The following is a 12116-nucleotide window of genomic DNA, read 5'->3' as shown; positions in this document are numbered from 1 at the left end:
GAAGCCCTTCCCAGGTACCCAGTCTGCCTAGCCACAGCTTGTTTCAGGACATTCCAGCTGTGGCAGGTTGCCACAATGTCCTTTGTCCCCCTAGTTCCTTGGCAGAAGCCTACAACATGGGCACATGGCATCCCAAAATAAAAGGCTCCACTTCCCAGCATCCCTTGCTGTAAGGCCTGACCATCTGGCCAAGAATCAGGAGCAGTGCAAAAAACCTTACCAGACAGCTGGCACATGCCCTCTGTCCCTTCCCTTTTCTTTTTCACTGGTTTGGAACTTGCCAAGTGGTAGCTAAAACTCAAACAACCACCTCTGTCCCCAGGGTGCACATGAAGTACAGTGGAATGGCAAGATGGACATACGCTTGCATAGGGGTCCGTGTGTGGTACAGCAGTCTCTTGGTTGGCTAACCTCTGCACTGCCATGCTTTAGGAAAAAATGTCTCATTTAGACAACGTTTTTTCTTATTACGTGCATGTCCGATTTTGTGACCCCATGGACTACATCCCGCCAGACTCCTCTGTCCAGGGAATTCTCCAGGCAAAGATACTAGAGTGGGTAGCCATTCCCCTCTCCAGGGGATCTTCCCAACTCAGGAGTCAAACCTGGGTTCCCTGCATTGCAGGCAGATTCTTGACCATCTGAGCCACCAGGGAAGCCCAATACAAGAAACTATATTTCTCTTTCTCCTACTGCTACTACCACCCCAACTCCAGCCAGTAAGCTCCAGAGAGCGAAACTCAAAAACCATGGGCAAATATTTTGACTGTTGAGGTTTTGTTCTCTCAAATGCCTGCATGCCTGTTGTATACGTGTTTTAGGCTAAGTATCACAGGTTAGAATTAAGCCCAAAGGAGGGAGAGATTTTAAAGCTACTCTACCCCCTGGAAAAAGGTTTTAAACACTACTAGATAATTCAGTTTTCTTTAAAACTCTTTAATATCAACATTCAACACACACACACCAAAAGCCATAAAAGTTAGGTGATTTTAAAATGAAAAGCTACCTCAATTATGACTGCACAATGTTTAAATTCTAAATGAGCCCAATTATTGCGAAGATCCTGAATTTCAGGACGTAAGGATGGCTCAAAAGTCACTACAATCGTTCAAGTCAACCTTCACCGCAGAACCATCACAGTTCAGTTCAATCACGTCACCAAGGAACTCTCGCAGCTTCTCTACATTACCGCATAAGTGCCCCAGCCTGGGATAAGCAATGATTCTTTGCAGGGGTACGTACAACTTATCTTCAATGCAGAAAGGTTGGGGAGCTATCTCCATGGCTTTGTCATCTTCAGTGAGTGCTGGAACTGGAAGGTCTGAGGTGAATTTTCCTGTCTGGTTGCCAGGCTCCAACTCATGCTGTCTCAAACTCACTTGGTATTTCTGTTTCAATCTGCTCACTTCTCGGTACACTAGATAAATCACCACACGTCTACGGTAATTTATTTGCTGTAAACTTGGGTATGAGGTTGTATAAACCTGAAGGAGCAAAAAAAAAAAAAAAGATATGGAATAGAAGAAAAATTTTCAAAACCACCAGTAACTTTTTAGCACATTAGAATTAACTGTATATATAATTAAGCATATGAACATGTCAAACCTTACCTATTGTGAATGTCCCAGTTATGAGGGTCAAAAATTCCTGGCATATAGACACATTCTTCAACATATTCTTTACCATACACATCTCCTCAAACAAAATGGGTCTGACAAGCTTCAAGACTCAATTTCAAGTCATGTCCTAAATCAAGCTACACAGAAACTGCTGCTGTTTTTCCTCTTTCCTAACAGACTACAAAGATGGGGGTGGAGTGCACATTTGCTGGAGAAGTATTTCCAAGACACCAGCAGATCATCCTGTAACATGCTTTGGGAGATCATGGGGCATGGGATTCTCCTCAAAAGAATGTCATTCACACTTCTCTCTAGTGGGGACTCATCTCACCATCCCAGTAAATGAACTTGCTCTGAGAATACAAAGAACACTCACAACTTGATAAACATGTTCACCATGATGCTCCAAAACAGCCAGTTCAGCTGCTTCTGCTTTTTTCCGGAAGACCCCTATCTGGGTACAATAGCCAACATCCTCAGCTCCTGTGGGTGGTTCCCCCACACCAGTAAACTCCACCGAGTAATTGTAGCGACTGGCCACATCTAAAGCCCTAAAAGTCAAAACAAAGAGAAAAGATGATTTTCTAAACTAAAACAACCATTTCTAGTTGGGACAGAACATAAAAATTACAAGTTAAAATAAACTGCAATTCCTACAACATCACATGAGGCCATATCACTGGGTTTGCTTATTTCTGCAAAGAGCATTAAGGCAATGACAGTGTCAGTTTCCCAGTAACCATAAGAATATGGAACAGCGTGCAGGGACAAGGAAACCAGAAGGGCTATAACCCAGCTCCTATTTGGGTTTGCAGTCTTGCCAGAACATGACCATCTGTCACGCCATTCTGGGAGATAACTCCTGATACCTTCACATGAAAGGTAGCAGTGCCCACACACACTTTCGACACTCGACAGAGAAAATAAATGCCCAAATATGGTAGTTCCTTAATGATTATATGCCAAGTTGCATTCTGGGAATCAATTTTATTGGAGTAAAGTAAGAAATAACTTATTATGGTAACCGTAGATACTAAGATTTCATATGGTTTAAAACTCCAGTGTAGTCACACACAAAAAAGACACTTAAGAACTCACCAGGTCTGAAACTGCATTCTGCTCCACTCAAATTTGTGATCTGAATCTCTAAAGACTGCACATGGAAACAGGGAATTGAATTCAGAGTTTGGTGTGCTGATGACAATCATGGCTGGACACATGTACCCAAAGACAACTTCAGGAAACTTCGCCAGATCTTCTGAATCAAAATGTTCTATTCTGAAGTGGTCAGTGAGAAAGATATAATGAAACCCAGCTTCACTTGCAAGTAGCTCCCTAACTGATTTAGCACAACAATGTCTAACCATGGACCTCTCAGACCAGATAAGAGAAACATGGTTTGATGTTTTTCACAATAGCCAAAAGGCAATTAAAAATAAACAAATGATGCATAAGCAAACTGATATATACAATGGAATATTCAATCTTAAAAATGACATTCAGACCCAGGCTACACATAGATGACACTGATCACTGCACCTTGCTCTTCAACCAATGTTCTAATGTTCTCCGTCAGTCATTTCAAGCATTAGGCACCTACTGTGTGCCAGGCAATAGGAAATACAAAAGAAATAAAAACACTGCTCTAGAGAACACGTTACTAAACACTGGAAATCTGGGCACAATAGTAGGCAAACTGACCCTAGAATAAGATACTTAACTATTATTAAAGGTCATTTAGAGACATATTTTGGTTTGTGAATACCATTTCCCATTAAAGGGAACCAGAAATGGCAGATGAGGAAGGAAAGGTAGACAACCAGTCTGGTACATCTTGTTATAACAGGAAGTAAGTGCTCAAAAAAACAAAAACCAGACATATCACAAGGACACAGATGCCAGCTTGAAAGGATCCCTCCACTGCTGTTGACCAATCATGGGAAGATCTGAGTAACAAAATAAAGTAAGTCACAATCCATTAAAAAAAAACAACACAGGAATTCATGAGTTCACACTGATGATGGTTAACTGAGGTGGGAGGGCTCCTGACTAGTAAATACAGAGAACTGCTGAAACCACAAAAAACATTTACCACCATATAATATAGGCAAGTTTAGGGGGGAAATATGGATGAGTAACAAGATACGTGCATGGTGTGCAGTCTCCACGTTGCTCATTTGGGGCTGGAAGGCAGTAATTATACAGCTAAGCAAGCACAAACACACCTTGACTGGAGAGAGCAAAATTAACCTCCCCAGGGACAAACACACATTAGTGCCTCCAGATGGAACGACCTGAGGACCAAATACAGAGCTCTACTGTATTCCAGGAATCTAATCATTAAGAGCCAAAACGGAAAAATACTCCTATTAAAAATAAAGAGAACCATGGAACTGCCTGGTGGTCCAGTGGTTAGGACTCGGTGCTTGCACTCCTATTGCCTGGGTTCAGTCCCTGGTCAGGAAACTAAAATCCTGCAAGCCATGAGGCACCACCAATAACACAAAGGGAACTGGCTGTTGAATACTGAATTTATTAGGGGCAAAGAGTAAAACCTACACTTACATGGTTCAGAAAAAACAATGTGTGAAGGCAAAGGGAGACTGAGGGAAACAACAAGAGAGCACATATACATAAGATAAAGAAAACACGGAAAATGTTCACCTGTGAATCAGGATAAAGGAGATGGGTGTTCGTGGTACTATATACATTTTCTATCTTAACCTATAAACTTGAAATCACCTCCAAACAAAAAGCTGGAAAAAGCCAGTGAAAACCCAGTCCCAACTGACAAGCAATTTTCTCCACAAATAACTCAGATTATGACAAATATTTAGGATACTAACTTTACTGAGACTGATTAATTCACATTTTTCAAATGAATGTATATAGTAAGAACCAGTTTCATACTTACAATTCAATACATGCTGCCAAGTCAAATCCGAGCAAACGACAGTCTTTCTCTAAAACAGAGCCATGATACAAGGTAATCACTAAATCCAGCTCTCGGGGATCCAGATGATCCCCTACACATGGGGACAGCCTTGACCTGCAAAGAATTATTGCAGAAGAAACACTTGAACACATATAATCTATTTAGAATATCTTACCAGCTACAGAAACTCTGACCCTCTGATAAATTATCTCTTGCCTACACTGGTTAAGGCTGACATAGCCCATTTCCATGAATTGCTGTATTAAGCACAAGGTCCTAGGGTAACTTCCTCTCTCATGAGGCATTAAATGGCCGAAGAGAACAAGATTTTTATATTTGATATTGCTCTCATTATTAATACTTATGGTTCTCTCTCCTCATTCTGGATCAGTGATTTTTCAATTTTTTGTTCTTTATAAGAAAAACATTCTTAAAAGGAACTGTAGAAGTCATATATGAGCAAGCAACTCATTCAAACTGAAGGAGGCCTTGGGCCTCTGCCCCAGTGCTGTGGCAATTTAAATCCTCTGCTATGTTATCTTGGTGTTCAGCATTGGACTTTGCCATTTGAAACTGAATTTGCAGTGCTTTGATGGCCTTAATTACTGAATTGAGGCTATACTTTCTACATAGGTAAACAGAACTTCTAGATATTATTCACAACATAGAACCAATTAGTGTCATGGTAAAGGCATTATTTGGTGAGCCTGCAGCTCTCATAGTGCCTTCTTTTAAACAAGTTGTATAGAGCTGGTGTAAGTAAATGCTTCATCTGGGAATTCCCTGGCAATCCATTGGTTAGGACTCCAAACTTTCACTGCCAAGGGCTTGGATTCAATCCCTGGGCGGGAAACTGCTGCTGCTGCTAAATCGCTTCAGTCGTGTCCAACTCTGTGCGACCCCATAGACGGCAGCCCACCAGGCTCCCCCGTCCCTGGGATTCTCCAGGCAAGAACACTGGAGTGGGTTGCCATTTCCTTCTCCAATGCATGAGAGTGAAAAGTGAAAGTGAAGTCGCTCAGTCGTGTCCGACTCCCAGCGACCCCATGGACTGCAGCCTACCAGGCTCCTCCGTCCATGGGATTTTCCAGGCAAGAGTACTGGAGTGGGGTGCCATTGCCTTCTCCCGGCGGAAAACTAAGATCCCATAATTGTATGGCATGGCCAAGAAAAAAAAATACTTCATCTAACTATAATTAATAGTGCCACTAGTTTTAGATTAATGCATACTTATTTTAGAGAATTCAGTATTACCCATTCCACTTAAGTCTCCCCTCATTGATATCTACTCCAACAAGCTCTTCAATGCACTTTTGGTATTTTAAGATCGCTAAGAGGCAAACATCACCACACCCCAAGTCTGCAACCTGCAGAAGAGAAAGAATGTTATTTCAAAGACATTATAGCCAGAAATCACATATGATCAAGCATTTTTTTTCCAGAAAGAGCTGGGTATCAGTAAAATTACATAATATCTTTTTGATAGAAAAATTACATATCTTTTTGGTAGAAAAATAAAAAGGAAACTAACCTGATACATTGAAAACCTAGGGGGAAAAATAGGTCCTGTTAACTTCCCAAGACCTACTACAGTGTTTGGACAATAAACTGATTCATGGACTTCCCTGGTGGTCCAGTGGTTAAGAATCTGCCTGCCAATGCAGGGGACACAGATTTGATCCCTGGTCTGGGAAGATTCCACATGCCGCAGGGCAACTAAGCCCATGCACCACAACTACTAAACCTGCACTACAGAGCCTGTGTTCTGCAACAAGAGAAGCCACCCCAATGAGAAGCCCGCACAGATGTGAAGACCCAGCACAAGCAAAACTAAATAATTAGAAATAAATAAACTAATTCCGTTTTCAAGGTAAACCCTAGGAGCCTGGCATAGGAACAGCACCTATGATAGGCAAGTGTTCCAAGAGGGGTCTGTGCCTCTGAGAAGCTTCAAGATGTAAAAAAGGATACTGACCAAACGGACTAGGATACGGTCTAATCTGTTAATCTAGTCCCCTTAATTTATATTCACATAATTCTTAAGATTTTTATTATATCTGACTTTCTTAATCACACAATAGTCTTCATTAACCACAGAGAGTTATCTATATACTTCTGAACTCTACTTTATGAAAAGGGCAAATGAAGATAACTCATGACAAACACTTAAAAGCACCTACACCCAAAAAGATATACTACCTGAGTTGCACCCATGGTTATTCACTAATTTTCCTCGTTGAGGCAGGCACATTTATGGAATGGTGGGAGAAGGGGAACACAGAAATGAAAAAGGAAAATCTTAACTACAGAAAGCATATCACAGAAGCACTGAGCTGCACTAATTTTTAAATAGTATACTATATATTATATAATAGTATAAAGAAAGAATGGAGCCGAAACTATACTAAATATATACGAGCCCTATCACTAACTGTAAACCACCTAGCAGAGAGAAGTCTGTAGAGGTTAATTTAATTCATGAAAGAAGCTACCATTTTCTTAAGAAGTTGACCATCCTTTAGCCTGTAACTAGCCCTACAGACTTCAGATGTTCACTGGGCTAGCCAGTTTCCCTGGTCCTATGAAATCCAAACACTGGACTTCCCTGGTGGTCCAGTGACTAAGACTCCACACTCCCAAATGCAGGGAACCCGGATTCGGTACCTGATCAGAGAACTCAATCCAATATGCCACAACTAAGACCTGGCACAGCCAAATCTATAAATCAAATATTTTTAAAAAAAAAGAACTGGCACAGAAGGGAAGTGTTACCAAGAGAGAATCCAGTGCCAGCACTAATCACATACCTCTGCTACAAAGGGAAAGCGGATGGATGCCAAGTGCTCCTTGCCTTCCCCCACCATTATTATCTAGTTAAAAAGAACCACAGTATCTCTGTCCACAAGCCTTGTCTACCTGATGTGCGGACTAAATGCTCTAGAAATGTGAACCACATGAAGATCACATCCAGTGGTAAAATGTCAAGATCTCCTTCACATCTGAAACTTGCAATGTTGAATTTTACCTGAGCTCTGTGCTCCTATCCCCCATGCTTTGTATTTCCACAAAGAGTTTTCAGAAGGTACCATCTTGCCCACACTCACAGATGTTGCCTAGTGTTCCCATTCTTTGCTTAGAATGATTACCTTGACTACTTGTCCCCAGATTCTCTCCTCCCTCCAGGCCCCTGAACATTGGACTACATTTAGCCAAGGACTGCTCCCAGGTAATAGGCTGGTTTCAAGGTTCACACCTTCCACTATCCAATTACACCACTCTTTTATCCTACTTCTCCTCACCCTCCTCTCTATAAAAGAAAATTCCTTTTTGCCCATGAAGACAGATGCTCTCCCTATTGCAAACCCTTTCCCTCCTTGCAAAAGTCCTTTTGTATAGCCTCTGCTTACTCGCTAGGTCCTTATTAAGATATTTTTATTTGACAAAGCATTACAGAAGGCATTATCTGGAAAGAGAAATACCTACCTTCTTGGGTTGATGTTGCTCCACTAAATTTTTAACGAATTGGTAACGTTGTTTGTATAATGGAGGATTAAATTTAATTACCTTCTTGCTGGGAACTTCTTCAACGTTTCCATCAACCACACTATTGCACTGAAAGTTTATAAATAACAACAACAACAACAAAAAAGGTAAGTGTTCTAATCATGTATGACTTCAGGAATTAAATAAGAGAAAAGTTTTATTTCCCCCAACCACTTCATAGAATACACAGGCCCTTGAATCACCTCAAATCCTAAGATTAGGTGGCACTGTACTTCCTCCACACTTCATTTCATTTAAGCCTCCTTTCATGTCTTTTAAATTATCATCTGACTTTAATGCCCCCTATAACTCAGGGTCAGTTGAAGGGAAAATTACTTATGAATTCATTTAATAAAACAATCATAAGTCTCCTAGCCACACTTAACTGTAAGGCCTGGGGTCCAGCTAGTGCATATATGCTAAGTTGTGTCCAACTCTAGCCCACCAGGCTCCTCTGTCCATGGAATTCTTCAGGCAAGAATACTGGAGTAGGTTGCCACTTCTTTCTCCAGGCAATCTTTCGGACCTAGTGATTGAACCTGTGTATCCTGCATTGGCAGGCAGATTCTTTATCACTGAAACACCAGGGAAGCCCTGGGGTCCAGGTGGTCAGGAGGCTAGAAACTGTCTGTAACTGACAAAGACTCTCCTTAACCAAACTGAAGTTAGACTGTGCCCTCTTTTGACTACACGTTCCTGAACCCTGTCCTGTCTTTGGCTGGCCTACCACAGTTTTAGCAGGTATCCTGCTAAGTCACCCACACTTGATATCTGATCACACACTTCATCCGCCACCTCAATATGTGATCACACTGGCCCACCTTCAGAATCCTATCAAACAGGTTTAGCAAAAACCCCATACCCTTGATAGGGTTCTCCTCTCTTTTCCATCCACTGATTCCCTTACTCTGCTCACATGCTATATATCCCCAGGTGTCTATTACATAGAGTTGGCCCCCACATCTCTCCCCTAAAGCAATGCTCTTATTGCAATAGTCCTAAGTAGTTTTCCTATTACAAATGTCAAAATTTCCTTGACATGACTCCCAGTACAAAATAATGTCATGATTAATCCATAACTACTGTTACTGTTGTTCCTAAATTATTGTTGGTGTTTTTTAGTCACTAAGTCATGTCTGACTCTTTGCAATCCCATGGACTATAGCATGTCAGGCTCCCTGTCCTTCATTAACTCCTAGAGTTTGCTCAAATTCAAAATCATATCCACTGAGTCAGTGATGTTTTCTGACCATCTTATCCTCTGCTGCACCTTTCTTCTTTTGCCTTCGATCTTGCCTTCAATCTTTCCCAACAACAGGGTCTTTTTCAATGAGTCGGCTCTATCAGGTGGCCAAAGTATTGGAGTTTCAGCTTCAGCATTAGTCCTTCCAATGAATATTCAGGACTGATTTCCTTTGGGATTGACTGCTCTGATCTCCTGACAGGTCAAGGGATTCTCAAGAGTCTTCTGCAGCACCACAATTCAAAAGCCTCAGTTCTTTGGTATTTGGCCTTCTTTCTGATCCAACTCTCACATCTGTACATGACTACTGGAAAAAACGTAGCTTTGACTATTCGGACCTTTGTCAGCAAAGTGATGTCTCTGCTTTTTAATATGCTGTCTAGGTTTGTCATAGCTTTTCTTCCAAGAAGCAAGCATCTTTTAGTTTTATGGCTGCAGTCACCATCTGCAGTAATTTTGGAGCCCAAGAAAATAAAATTCTGTCACTGCTTCCACTCTTTCCCCTTCTATTTGCCATGAAGTGATGGGACCAGATGCCATGATCACAGTTTTTTGAATGTTGAGTTTCAAGCCAACTTTTTCACTCCCCTCTTTCACCCTCATCAAGAGGATCTTTAGTTCCTCTTCTCTCTCTGCCATTAGAGTGGTATCATCTGTATATCTGAGACTGTTGATATTTCTCCCACTGATCTTGATTCCAGCTTCTGATTTATCCAGGCAGGTATTTCACCTGATGTACTCTGTATAGAACTTAAATAAGCAAGGTATAACAATATACAGTCTTGTCATACTCCTTTCTCAATTTTGAACCAATCAGTTGTTCCATGTCCAGTTCTAACTATTGCTTCTTGACTTGTGTATAGTCTTATAAAGGAATCCAAAATGCACTAGAGCATTGCTGTTCAAAAAATATGCAAATATGCAACCTTCTCATAGCCTATCTTTAATAGTTTTAAGGTATAATTAACTAATATATCTGAAATATTTCAAGATAAAATCAGAAATGCCTTATCTGTATTTGAATGTCAAAAAAAGGTACCTTTAAAAAGATTCACATACCCAAGTTATTCCAAACATATTTCCATTTTTTCCAATAATGAAATATTTTTAATTAATTTTAAAGTCTACTACAGTTCCATTCTTCAGTTGTTAAAGCCACATCCTAAGTACTCAATAACCACGTGAATTACAACCATTTTACAAAAAGGACGTGGGCATCCGCGAATTTTAGTGTGCACGCGGTGTCCTAGAACCTACATCCCAGGGTTGGCGAGGGAGGAATGTACCCCACAGTGCATCACGGGGATGACTCCAGAGTCACACAGCAGGGCACGAGGGGAAGCCTCACCTCCATGTTGTCTTCCGCCACTGTTTTCAAGTTTCGTTGAAACAAAAGTGCAGCTGTCTCCTTCAACCCCTAGGAATCAGCAATGACCAGGCTGTAAATACAGGGTATCAGTTTTTGTAGAGGAAAAGCTGGGCTTAGTAGCCGCTGCCTAGATCATTGGGAAGGAAGAGAGCGAGGTTTCTCCCTTCTCTTTACGTTTAATCCACATTAAAGTATCATTTAACCCAAAGAATGTATCCAGAAAGCACAGCTTCAGACAATAGCAAAGAAAGTACGGCTGCCTAAGTAACCTTCCGCTCCACCAAACACACGCAATAACACCCATTCTTTCCTTTTACTATCAGTTTGATTAAAACTAACAATTCTATCAGTTGTGACTATTTCATTAAAGCCCTCAACGTCACTCAAATTGCTTTCAGCCACTCTTTCACACGTGGTCAAAATGTAATTTTTAAAGAGAAAAGTGTCCTAAGTGAAAGTTACTCAGTCGTATCCGACTCTCTGCCACCCACCCGATGGACTACAGTCCATGGAATTCTCCAGGCCAGAATACTGGAGTGGGTAGCCTTTCCCTTCTCCAGGGGATCTTCCCAACCCAGGGATTGAACCAAGGTCTCCCGCATTGCAGGCGGATTCTTTACCAGCTGAGACACAAGGAAAGCATATACGCTCCAGCACATATACAATTCACTACTGGCCTTGAATTTTACATTTTTAGTTCTCTATTGCACATCTGCCTCTATCAACTAGAACTCAGTCTAAAATGTAGACACATCGATCTCCTAACTTGAGTTATTCTCTAAATCGTTAACTGGGAAACCCTCCTCAAGAGAGCTCAAGACAGCATGAATGGATGCAACTATTACCTTTCTGTAAGAAGCACCTCCGCGCGCGGCCAACCAGCGGACATTGCGGAGAAGAGCGGATGCCTCAAAGCGGCGGCCGCATTTATCTCCGGGCCCGGCCCTAGACACTGGCGCACGCGCGGTCTCAACCACGTGATTTTACCCGCCCCCCGCCACACCTGCTCCGCCCACACTTGCGCCGCGGGCACAGCCCCGGGGACTCCCTACTCCTCCGCCCGAGGTGTCCGGAGCCGAGCTCCGGATTCAGCTCCTTTCCTCTAGGCTCTTGGCTCCAAGACATGGGGTTTGTGTCTTTTAACGGCCTCTGTGGCTCATTTCCCAGAGCCATGTCTTAAGTCTCCATCCGCACATTGGCGGGGGGACCACGGTCCCTGCCACGTCCCCCCTTCGCGAGCAGCTGCGACCCGCCCCAGCCGGCCAGGATCCGCGACTGTTGGCCCGAGGCGGCACCTCGCTCGGCGTGTCCGGGGCCGCGAGCAGGACGCCGGGCTCCGACGGCTGTTGGCTTCGTGGCTCCCCCCGTGCGCGGCAAAGAGCCGAAAACGGTCCCGGCCAATGGAAG

At 42.4% G+C, this 12116-nt stretch overlaps 1 protein-coding gene across 3 annotated transcripts; it reads right to left on the bottom strand.

The window, feature by feature from the left end:
* Positions 1-915: 915 nt before the first annotated feature.
* Positions 916-11686, bottom strand: HENMT1 (HEN methyltransferase 1). 3 transcript variants are annotated; one of them, XM_006075923.3, is made up of 8 exons: positions 11555-11686; positions 10689-10757; positions 8038-8166; positions 5809-5921; positions 4534-4668; positions 2718-2897; positions 1996-2170; positions 916-1484 (listed from the first exon to the last, which is right to left on the bottom strand). In XM_006075923.3, the coding sequence occupies exons 2-8, from the start codon at positions 10692-10694 to the stop codon at positions 1089-1091; spliced, it is 1134 nt and encodes a 377-aa protein (XP_006075985.2). In that variant the 5' UTR covers positions 10695-10757; positions 11555-11686; the 3' UTR covers positions 916-1088. The 3 variants fall into 3 exon arrangements, with proteins under 3 accessions (XP_006075985.2, XP_006075986.2, XP_025143972.2); XM_006075924.3 differs by having other exon boundaries at positions 10689-10779; positions 11555-11673; XM_025288187.2 differs by having other exon boundaries at positions 8119-8166; positions 10689-10779; positions 11555-11673.
* Between the last annotated feature and the right edge of the window lie 430 nt (positions 11687-12116).

Source organism: Bubalus bubalis, chromosome 6 (assembly GCF_019923935.1).
Source record: "Bubalus bubalis isolate 160015118507 breed Murrah chromosome 6, NDDB_SH_1, whole genome shotgun sequence".
Lineage (NCBI taxonomy): Eukaryota > Metazoa > Chordata > Mammalia > Artiodactyla > Bovidae > Bubalus > Bubalus bubalis.
This window is presented reverse-complemented; position numbering and strand designations above follow the sequence as displayed.